The 11,805-nt window shown below is 41.7% G+C and overlaps 1 protein-coding gene across 1 annotated transcript in view; it reads left to right on the forward strand.

Moving 5' to 3' along the window:
- Positions 1-429: 429 nt before the first annotated feature.
- The window catches only part of arhgap45a (Rho GTPase activating protein 45a), a 19,124-nt gene continuing 7,748 nt past the window's right edge, over positions 430-11,805 (forward strand). The window contains 7 exon segments of the mRNA XM_079453629.1: positions 430-630; positions 1,582-1,960; positions 8,436-8,582; positions 8,890-8,974; positions 10,810-10,874; positions 10,877-10,881; positions 11,533-11,612. Of these exon segments, the coding sequence (XP_079309755.1) occupies positions 538-630; positions 1,582-1,960; positions 8,436-8,582; positions 8,890-8,974; positions 10,810-10,874; positions 10,877-10,881; positions 11,533-11,612 (854 nt within the window). The 5' untranslated portion in view covers positions 430-537.

An 11,805-nucleotide genomic window follows, 5' to 3' on the forward strand; every position in this document is an offset into this window, starting at 1 on the left:
GGTTTATACAGATCATAGGCCTACAATTGTTCACGGTAGGTCACAGTTTTGACTTCAGAAATGTATTGGACTACAAGTCGCTTTAAAATGAACACCAATGAAAATGACTTTTGCATTACAGACCTAAAGCTGAATTATTGGTCTTTAATAATGCAGTTTTATAATGCAACTCTTCCTTTCAACCCCGTTTCACATTATTATTAAGTTTATCACTGGTGACACTTGTGCCCAAGTTCCAACATTCCCAAATACGACTAGTAGAAATGCTTTGTATCCTTCTGTCATGAATCCCACAGCAAACACGTCAGCTCTTGTACATCGTGAATGCTGTTGTAGAAGTTTGTATTGTGGCTTTCCTCCAGCAGGTGCCAGCAGCGCCGCGCGTCACGGCGCACAGGCCGACGCGCGTCACGGCGCATAGCTCAAGCAGGAAGACTGAAGTCTGGGGAAGTAACTGTCAAAGTCTCATAGCAGTCTCGGGAGACATTTTATCCGCTGTCTGCCTCGTTTCTGAACATTTGGTGACCTGGAGTGAAGATGTTTTCGAGAAAGAGGAAGGAGTTGGCGACCAAGACCCCTTCGGTCTCCAAAAAGAATAACGCAGGACACTCCGGAGTGCAAAACCCTTCGGTGAGATATTAAAACTGTCCTTAAATACACAGAAGTGTTAATAAGTTTGTTTATAATAACAACGCGTGCGTTTGATGCTTTTAAGGACTTGTTTAACCTTCACAAAGCCCGCGCGTAAAAGCGTCTCTAGTTTGCGTTTATTATTAGGCGTGTGCGGGATTCGAGTTCACGTGTTTCCTTTGAGTATCTTCCAGTAGTTCAGGCCAGCTTTATATTTAGAGTCAACATTTCGTGTTTGGTATAGACACATGAAGCTTGTGGGATCTTCACAATAAGAGGATTCTAGAAATGAGTGGACTTGTGTTTACCGTTTGTCCAAAAACATAACGGTGCTGCATGCAACATAATTTCCTGTTATACAAATGGTTATGAACAAAATGATGTTTGAGTAAAATATTGCACAGTTGTATCATTTATTGCTTTATTGCAAATACATTTCTTTTTGTTGAGTTAACACAGAATAACTTAAGAGGCTTGAATCTCACATTGTCAGTTTACATGAAATAGAAATCACTATAGTATTTTATATCACATGACGAATATTGTGCATGTTTAACTGTTGCTTACCTGGTGGTGAAGAGTTGAGAAGCAGTCTTGCTCTTTGTCGGAGTCGCAAGCAACAGTCGAACTGTGAGGAAGTCACACAAGACGGAGAAGTGCTTAAATCATCATTCTCTCTCATGTGGTTGTAAATCTTCAAAAACGAGTATTCAGTGGAACACAATAGAAGATATTTCGAGACGCGTCTCGGTGGTTTTGCGGTCGCACAATGGAAGTCAATGGGGTTCAGTGTTGTTTGATTTCCAACGTTCTTCAAAATATATCCTACAAGTTTGAAAGGACTTACCATTCTTTAAAATGTGTCCATTTTAATATTCGTCTCTTACTTCACTCCATTATCATCATCTGTGTATGGTTTCATTAGGTCTTCATTCTCTCTCTCTGTTCCAGTTGTCTATTCTTCAGGAGCACTCTCACAGTGACACCATCGATGGCCCGTCTACCCTGACGCCTCCAGACTCCATCCCCTCCTCCTGTCCGGGAACCCCGTCCACCCATTCAAAGTTATTGGGGTGCAGTTCACCGGTCGCTCCTCTCAGACGCCCTGCGGGTCTCAGCCGCCATGCCAGCGCCGCTGGTTTCCCCTTCCAGACGGCTGGCACGTGGGGTTTTCATAAGGGTTACATCCGCGCCGGTCTCATGCACGGGCACCCGGCGGAGGTGGTGGAGGGGTCGGTCATCGAGGTGGAGAACATTCCACTGCTGCTCAGAGACGTCGCCCGGTTCGCCGAGGCCGTGGAGAAGCTGAAGGACATGGTGATGGGGGACGGTAAGGGAGATGGTTTTGAAAAGTTATGTGAATAGCCGAGACACAGATGAGACTCTATGGGCTCTTCATTTAAATGTCAGGGAGTTGAGATATTAGAAAGATCTCATCTGTGATTTTTCTTTCTGGGTTGAACGAGATTGACAGATTGTACTCTGGGTGTGTGTGTGTTGTCTTTGCGTTTCCATGTTGCAAGAAAGGAAGGAAGAGGAGCCGTGCGTCAGATGTTTTCTTTTTAGCCTTCGGTTTGAGATGCCGCTGTGTTTCAGCCCCACCCCCCTTCCCTTAAAAGACTGGCTGCACCCTACTGAGAGAAGTCCAGTCCTCTGCCGGACACTTCTCAGTGTGTTAAACCAAATGCACAGTTCTGAATGTAATCGATCAGATGTTGCTTTTTATGCATCTTGGGAGATTTACAGATTATTTATGTTTTATTTAAATCTCGGGCGTTTCTCCTAAAATTTCTCAAGAGGACTAAAAAGAGAAGCAAGTGAGAGTGTAATTGTGAAACACTGAAGAGTCTGGAGGTGTAAATGAATGTCGATGGTCGAGGTCAGATCATCTGGATTTGAGACAATGTGATGAGAAATGTTTGAGTTCTTGTTGAGATCTTCAATGATATTGAGACTTTTGGTCGCTGACAAATCTGAGCTCAGTTTGACACATTGTTGACATCTCTTCTCAAACTGTAGTGATAGACACATTTGTCCGGTTTTTGAGACACTGGCGAGACTCAAGCACACCATTTGCTTTCCATTTCATCTCATTGATGTCTTAAAGAAATATAGTATTATATCAAGAAAGAGGTCTCGTCTGTGATTTCTCTTTTTATGATGATATATATGATGAGTGGGTGTTTATTGGTGATTTATCATTACTCAGAATAAATGTGTAATTCTGTTTCAGTCAATTTTAGGCCACTTCAAATCAGACCTTTTTATATGAATTCCCACCTCTAAAAACGGCACTCTCGGGGGCCCCATGATGGATCTGGGGGGCACAGATTTTGTGCCATGAAATATAGAAATTTTACAATCATCAAACAGAAAAATAAGACCACCAACCAAAAGAATTGATGTTCCGGCATTGTGTAACCAAATATGTTTTTGGTTCAATTACATTTCTAAGGTTAAGATTACAAGTCTTTACTTGAAAGTTTGAGGCCTCCTGCTTTAACTCTCTAATCTTCAAACTTACAAACTCTTCTTTCTTTGATCAAATTGTGCTGGACGACACAGAAAGCTCATGTTTGACTGGGAGGTCTCCGGGCATCTGTCTGATGGTCTCCTGATGTCTCTCAGTTGTTTTACATCAGTCAGTTTTCCCCCTCGACTCTCGTGTTCTTCCTCAAAGTGAAGCTATTTTCAACTGTTTTACTTCCTGTTTAGATTTACACGGCGTGTAGTTTCAGTCGTGATGTTTCCGAATGTCATTTCAAAACTCTCTGCCAGTGCAGTTGCAGAGCAGAGATCTCTGATATCTCGGCCGTTTCAGACAGAAATGACACCAAATGGATCCTGACTAGTAGAGCGATGGAATCTGTGAAATCACGTTGTGTGCGTGTTTGTCTGTTTAGATGTACAGTTCTTCACGTGTGCGGTGAAGCTGTTAAAGCCAACAAGTTGTTGTTGAGCTGCAGGTCTGCGCAGGTCTGAACACACTCGATGTGATGTTTGTCATGTGACCTGCTGTAATTCCTGTGATAGGTGGATGTCGATGTGTCAGGTTTGCTATGGACAGTTTTTAGTAATGCCAGATGAGGGAAGTGTGGTGAGGTCAAGACGTGAATCAACACGCACCGGCCCTCTCGCCTCTGTAAAACACTCCTTCAAAACTTCTGAGGATGAAAACATTCCCTTTAAAAAACACAAATGAAACCTCACAATTATTGCTTCTAGGCGTCAGTGAGATTAAATGTAGACCAGATGAAAACTTTCCTTAAGTCTCATCTGCGTCTCCGGTGTTTCTCCTGAGAAAAAGAGTCAGAATGTCAAATGTGTCCGTCATTAGAGTTTGAGAAGAGATGTCAATGTCTCAAACTGAGCTCAGATGTGTCTCATCTGCAATCAAAAGTCAAAATGATTGAAGATCTCAATATGATCTCGTACATTTCTCATCACACTTACTGAATTAAATCAAGTATGTACTTCTTGACTGTATTTATGCATACATTCTGGCCATACTAAAGTTTCACGCACAGGGCTTATCTGCAACCACCCAGAATACCCTTGTGTGTAATCGTGTTATCTTCTACGCGGCAACACACAACTTTCTTCACTTAGTATTTCCTTTTGGTGTTCATGTGTGTGTTTACTATATAATGCCATTGATTCATTAAGTGTAGGTTCACTAAACTCATTCCTCTCGCAGGTCAGCTGTTGTACGTGCACGGCCACATACAAAAATACTGTAGTACACTTAATTTACTATAGTAAACACTGGTGTACTTCAGTACATTATAGTAAGTTTGGTAATGAATACTATAGCGTTCTGTATTATTAACTACAGTGAATAAATAAACCATGGTAAATAGTTTATCGTTTACTATAGTAAACTGTAGTATACTAAGCTTCGTCTATGTACAATACTACAATATGTAGTATTAACTATAATGACTTGATAATCTAGTGTGGTGTACTTGAATGTTAACTATAGTAAAATGTTTGTAAATAAACAAAGTGTAGTATTTACTATAGTAATATATATGTGTACTACTGCAGTATCTAGAGTACTTTAATATTTAATGTTGTAAACTGTTGTAAATTGTAGTATGCTTTAGTAAATATGGACTTTTGTACCTGTATACTGTAGTGTAGTATACTCTAGCACACTTTAGTAAACTATAGTATATTATATCAATCACTACACTTTGCCCAAATATTATATGACTTCAGTAGTTAATACATTTGACCAATTGCGTGAAAATGTCAACCTCATCGAGTGTTTACCAAAGGTTTTTACTATACCAACAGCACAGCTTTTACAGCATTTGTTTTATTTTTAGTGCTTACATTTTTAAAGTGAGATAAGTGAAATTTTCAGGATCGTCACATCCGTAACGGTAATGGGCATGTGAAAATGAATATGAAGTAACTTGTTTATGTTCTACGATGAGGCATCCCTTCTCCATTTTGTTGGGTATAATTTCTTCAGGATTGTGTATTTGAATGTACGGAGATCTACAAAGTATGTCGTCTCCCAAAAACCGTGTCCCACATCCATAACGAATGTTTATTTCCCCTTTTTAAATAGAAAATGTGTTCATAGACGGACATTTTTCTGATGTTTAGACTCTATCAGCAAGGGTTTAGTCCAATATAAACCGATGTTTACGAATATTGGTAAAAAATACATTTATGTCACGTCTATAACGTAGAATGTCACATCCATATCACTGGAATTGTTAAGCTGAGGTTGAAAAACACTATAGTATCTAGGTATAGCATAGTATCTATAGTATTTTAACATACATTTTACTATATTTAATACCAAAGTATATTGCAGTACTGCATACTTTGCACTTGTTATTTTCACTGGAAACAACAGACCTTCCAGGTACTTGGAGACACATTTCATCATACTGTGATTTGGGACACTCATTTCAGATGCTGTTGAGGATGGTTTGTATGCGAGTTTGGATCTCCGTTACACACATGAAAGTGTTGAAGTTCATTATTCCCTGGCAGCTCTGTGTCAGAGAGGATCGAGTGTTTGAAACACTAAACCTGTTTGTTTCATTGTGTTTTTTGCATTTTTGAGAACACCCACAGTCTGAACATGAATTTAAACACACAAGGACTTCTGTTGTTGAAAACAACAGCTTTCATTGTCCTGCTGACTAGAACTCCTGCATTTTACCCACAATTATTTTGTTCGTGCCCGTTGACTTTGATGTTACAGAGTGATGTGATGTGAGTAATATATCTTTTGATATTGAACACGTGACTCTGTGTTTAGAGGATCTGTTTCAGCTGATGTAATAAAGCGAGGGAGACATCAGTGAACTGTATGTTCCCTCTTGTGGTGTTGAATGGAAGGGCAGAGAGGTGCATTGTGGGATGGGAGGGGTAGGAAGCGTAGAACACAATAACTGACAGGTTTCTGTCAAATAAATAAAGAAGCAGTGCCATAATGTTTTACTTCCTATCGTTTGACTTCACAGACAAGGCTTAAAGTCACCATGAAATCAAACCGGACAATTCTAAATGTTCTTCACAGTGTTGTAATGATTATTATAAATGATTTATCTGTGCGCACCATTATTTTCATTTCATTAATTTGCACTTGTAATCTTTATTTAAAAACGTTAATCTCCTCCTCTGTGTGCGTGTGTCTGTGCTCGCGTGTCTGTGTCATTGTCTGTGTGCGTCATTGTCTGTGTGTCTGTGCTCGCGTGTCTGTGTCTCTGTGCTCGCGTGTCTGTGTCTCTGTGCTCGTGTCTGTGCGTGTGTCTGTGTCATTGTCTCTGTGTGTGTGTCTTTGCGCATGTCTGTGTCTCTGTGCGTGTGTCTGTGCGCGTGTCTGTGTCTCTGTGCGTGTGTCTGTGCACGTGTCTCTGTGCGTGTGTCTCTGTGCGTGTGTCTTTGCGCATGTCTGTGTCTCTGTGCGTGTGTCTGTGTGCGTGTTTCTGTGCGTGTGTCTGTGCACGTGTCTGTGTCATTGTCTGTGTGCGTTTGCGTCATTGTCTGTGTGTCTGTACGTGTGTGTCTGTGCGCGTGTCTGTGCGCGTGTCTGTATCATTGTCTGTGTGTCTGTGCGCGTGTCTGTGCGCGTGTCTGTGCGTGTGTCTGTGCGTGTGTCTGTGCGCGTGTCTGTGCGTGTGTCTGTGTCATTGTCTGTGTGTGTGTGTCTTTGCGCATGTCTGTGTCTCTGTGCGTGTGTCTGTGCGCGTGTCTGTGTCATTGTCTGTGTGTGTGTCTCTGTGCGCGTGTCTGTGTCATTGTCTGTTTGTGTGTCTCTGTGCGCGTGTCTGTGTCATTGTCTGTGTGTGTGTCTCTGTGCGCGTGTCTGTGTCATTGTCTGTGTGTGTGTGTCTTTGCGCATGTCTGTGTCTCTGTGCGTGTGTCTGTGCGCGTGTCTGTGTCTCTGTGCGTGTGTCTGTGCACGTGTCTGTGTCATTGTCTGTGTGTGTCTCTGTGCGCGTGTCTGTGTCATTGTCTGTGTGTGTGTGTCTTTGCGCATGTCTGTGTCATTGTCTGTGTGTGTGTCTGTGCATGTGTCTGTGCGTGTGTCTGTGTCTCTGTGCGTGTTTCTGTTCGTGTGTCTGTGCACGTGTCTGTGTCATTGTCTGTGTCATTGTCTGTGTGCGTTTGCGTCATTGTCTGTGTGTCTGTACGTGTGTGTCTGTGCGCGTGTCTGTGCGTGTGTCTGTATCATTGTCTGTGTGTGTGTGTCTTTGCGCATGTCTGTGTCTCTGTGCGTGTGTCTGTGTGTGTGTCTGTGTCTCTGTGCGTGTTTCTGTGCGTGTTTCTGTTCGTGTGTCTGTGCACGTGTCTGTGTCATTGTCTGTGTGCGTTTGCGTCATTGTCTGTGTGTCTGTACGTGCGTGTCTGTGCGCGTGTCTGTGCGTGTGTCTGTATCATTGTCTGTGTGTCTGTGCGTGTGTCTTTGCGCGTGTCTGTGTCTCTGTGCGCGTGTCTGTGTCGCTGTGCGCGTGTCTGTGTCTCTGTGCGCGTGTCTGTGTCTCTGTGCGCGTGTCTGTGTCTCTGTGCGCGTGTCTGTGTCTCTGTGCGCGTGTCTGTGTCTCTGTGCGCGTGTCTGTGTCTCTGTGCGTGTGTCTGTGTCATTGTCTGTGTGCGTTTGCGTCATTGTCTGTGTGTCTGTACGTGTGTGTCTGTGCGCGTGGCTGTGCGTGTGTCTGTATCATTGTCTGTGTGTCTGTGCGTGTGTCTTTGCGCGTGTCTGTGTCTCTGTGCGCGTGTCTGTGTCGCTGTGCGCGTGTCTGTGTCTCTGTGCGCGTGTCTGTGTCTCTGTGCGCGTGTCTGTGTCTCTGTGCGCGTGTCTGTGTCTCTGTGCGCGTGTCTGTGTCTCTGTGCGCGTGTCTGTGTCTCTGTGCGCGTGTCTGTGTCTCTGTGCGTGTGTCTGTGTCATTGTCTGTGTGCGTTTGCGTCATTGTCTGTGTGTCTGTACGTGTGTGTCTGTACTTGTGTCTGTGCGCGTGTCTGTGCGTGTGTCTGTGTCATTGTCTGTGTGCGTTTGCGTCATTCTCTTTACGTGTGTGTCTGTACGTGTGTGTCTGTGCGCGTGTCTGTGTCATTGTCTGTGTTATTGTCTGTGTGCGTTTGCGTCATTGTCTGTGTGTGTCTGCGTGTGTGCACGTGTCTGTTTTTGGTTTTTTTGTTTCTATCTATCTGCGTGTGTGTTTTTCCAAAGCGATTTGTCTTTGTTTTGTCTGTGTGTGTGTAACATTCAGATAGCTTTTAGTGACGCTTTGATATTTAAAGTGTCTCTCTCTCTCTCTGTGTGTGTATGTGTGCAGTTAAAGAAGACGTTCAGAGCCGCTCTGTCATTCACGAGTGTTTGGGAGAAGTGTTACGAGTGTTGCGTCAGGTTATCAGCACTTATCCTCTCCTCAACACTGTTGAAACTCTCACCGCTGCGGGAACTCTTATCTCAAAGGTCAAAGGTTAGTTGCCATCAGAAGTCTTTCCCTCCAACATGAAATCCCAACTGATGAGAAGCATTTATAACAAACATGAAAAACTGGACTAGAAATATTATAATTCTGTCATCATTTATTCAATGCCATGTGGTTGTTAATCTGCATTCGAGTCTTTCTTTGTTTGCTTTACATGAGCGCTCATTAAAATGGTCCCGACCATCATTAATACAGGTGTTCCACATTTGTGTGATGTCACTTCTGGTTTTATTTGTGTTTAAAGCAGAAGCATGTGGAGATGTGTGTAAAATCGTCTCTTTTCCGTGTCTCTCAGGGTTCAGTTATGAAGGCACTACTGATGCTCAGAAGAAAGATTTTGAGAAAGCCATCGAGACCATCGCCGTGGCCTTCAGCAGCAAGTAAGTTTAAAATTTTTACAAAACACGCCGTTTGAAAGCTTCTTAATGTCATAAATTTGTGCAGCTGAATGATTTGTATTTTACATTTGGCAGACACTTACCCAACGTGACTTACAAAGCATTTGAGCTGTACACTTTATAAGTACATGCTTACATTGGCAATTGAACACACGATCCCACCTGAAGCTATGGATGATATAAAGGTCAAAAGTTTTTGGACACTTAAGGGAGATGTTTCTCGTTATTTAAATAAATCATTTGATCTGAAAGTGTACGCTTAAATGTCTGAAATTAGTTTACTAGACAAAAATATATATTTTTTAAATGTTTTTGAAATGGATGACGTTGACGGCTCTTATTGGCTTCATACTTTTGATCAGTTCATTATTATTCTAAAATTAGAATAATACATACCGATTTAATAACTTACGACTAGTGTAAGGTTACCTTATAAACAGAAAACTTTTCAAAATTAAAAGTTTAGTAAGCTAAAATAACCTTGCTTTGCGAATTTGGATTTTCACATTACTCTTTACATTTTAAAAACATTTGGGATGCTAAAGGGACTACAAATTTGTGATATAAGCAAAATTAGATATGGAAACGCCTGAAGTTGTTTCGGCAGAATTCGGCAGAAGTGACAATGCATTTTTTTAAGGTATGACACACCACACACCATTTTATCGGTAAAAGGACAACTGAAACAGCCTGGAGACTGTTTTGGAGCAAATTTCACAAACATTTTTGGTGCATATTTGCTTAGTCAATAACAAAACTGGATGGAAACATGGCTAGTGTAAAGAGGATCTGTCATATCCCTTATACATGACTTTTTAACCTCAGAAACACCCATATTTGCCGGCCAAAAATCAATCAAAAAACTCAATAATGTCCGCTGTGAATTCAGACACCACTAAAAATGGATGTCCCCTCAAAAAGTGCATTATATTAGGGTATAGAGGGATATTTCGGACAAAGCCAGTGTTATACGACCGGAAACTACTCACCCGCGCCATCTTGGGCAACTAGCTAATACAGCACTGTCCGTCAATGACAGTGTCATCGTTAGGTTTTTGTGATAACGTGAAGTTTTTTGGCAATCCCACCGTGAAAGATGTATCATATTGTTTATTATATTGTCATTTATATGTGTAAAAACCTAACTTAAAGTAGATTTTCTGGCCTCGCCACTTGTACATGAGGTACATGAAGATTTATTTTGCAAAAATGACATGTGTTTTCTTTTTCACCATTATGTTTTCTCTCTCCTAAAATATAAGAGAGTGTTCATTTCAGCAAGTGTGTTATTTCGCCACTGTATTTTATTTTATTAGGCCATATGGGCCGGTTTCAAGGACAAGTATTATTTTTAACCAGGACTAGGCTTTAGTTTAGTTAAATTCACTTTTTACAATCATGCCTCACTGCATTTTAACACACATTTTTACTTGTGCATTTTGAGATAAAACAAGGGCACTGTTGGGTTTTAAAATACGTCATTGCAAGCTATTTAAATTTTAGTAGCTCTAACATTGGTTTTAGTCTAGGACTTGTCTCAGGCCCTGTCCGGGAAACCGCCCCAATAAATTGTAACTTTTTGCCGCTTTACACAGCTATAGTGCAACCGACCTCTGGGACTACATTGACATGAGTGACGTTTGACTGACACTTCATCTAAATAAATGTGATCAGAGCAACGGGTGATAATCCAACAATCCAGATTTCAGAAGAGATGTCAGAAAACTCAGATTAGCCACTACACCAAAGTCACCTGTAATATATCGAATCATCCCAGGAGAAATTCAAAATGAACATCTGAGAATTCTGTTTTTCAGTGTTTCTGAGCTGTTGATGGGTGAGATTGACAGCTCGACTCTTCTGTCCCTGCCGCTGACGGAGAAGAGCGGGTGAGTGTGTGTGTGTGCGTGTGCGTGCGCGCGGATGTTGTTGGAAGTGTGTGTGGGCTGCTTCCTGCAAGCGTTCAGTTTCCTCAGCACCTCTGTACAGTTTAACCGTCGCTCAGAGACGACACACTTCTGTAAAAAACACATCACGAATGACACGCAGAAGTATTTATATCGTGTCCAGAAAAACAGGTCACATCCTTTTCCCAGAATATTGCCACAGCATTCTCGTTCGCCTCATTTGTTTCGGGCAACAAACATCAACACGCTTAGCACACAGCTGTGAAGTGCATTTCAACAAATGATGATGAGATATTGATGAGTTTCAGCCACAAAAACGTGAAGTAAAGAAACGACAGAACCACTGCATGTACTGACAGTCCGACAGAAAAGGAAGTGCAGTTTAGTTTATTACACATGTCACCGCATACATGCACATTATGTCCTTGATTCGCCGGTATATTCTTTTATTTTTCGGTTTTGTTTTGTTCCATTTTATTAGGGTTATTCTGTTTCATTTTTAATGTAACAAATATGTATATTATCAATCAATCTTTACATATAATAATTGAATATGTTTTTGCTGTGGTATCACAATTGCAATAGATCTGTGAAATGTGACGTGTGTGTGTGTGTGTGTGTGTGTGTGTGTAGTCTATGGAGGATCTGTACCGGGTGTCATCATCATCACATGGATCTGATGGAGGGGGTGGATTACAGTCATCAAGACTGCAGTGAGTCTCTCTATCTCTCTCTATCTCTCTCGCTATCTCTCTCTCGCTATCTCTCTCTCTCTTCTCTCTCTCTCTCTCTCTCTCTCTCTCTCTCTCTCTCTCTCTCTCTCTCTCTCTCTCTCTCTCTCTCTCTCTATCTCTATCTCTATCTCTATCTCTATCTCTATCTCTATCTATCTCTCTCTATCTCTCT

The sequence above is a fragment of the Barbatula barbatula genome (assembly GCF_947034865.1).
Source record: "Barbatula barbatula genome assembly, chromosome: 3".
Lineage (NCBI taxonomy): Eukaryota > Metazoa > Chordata > Actinopteri > Cypriniformes > Nemacheilidae > Barbatula > Barbatula barbatula.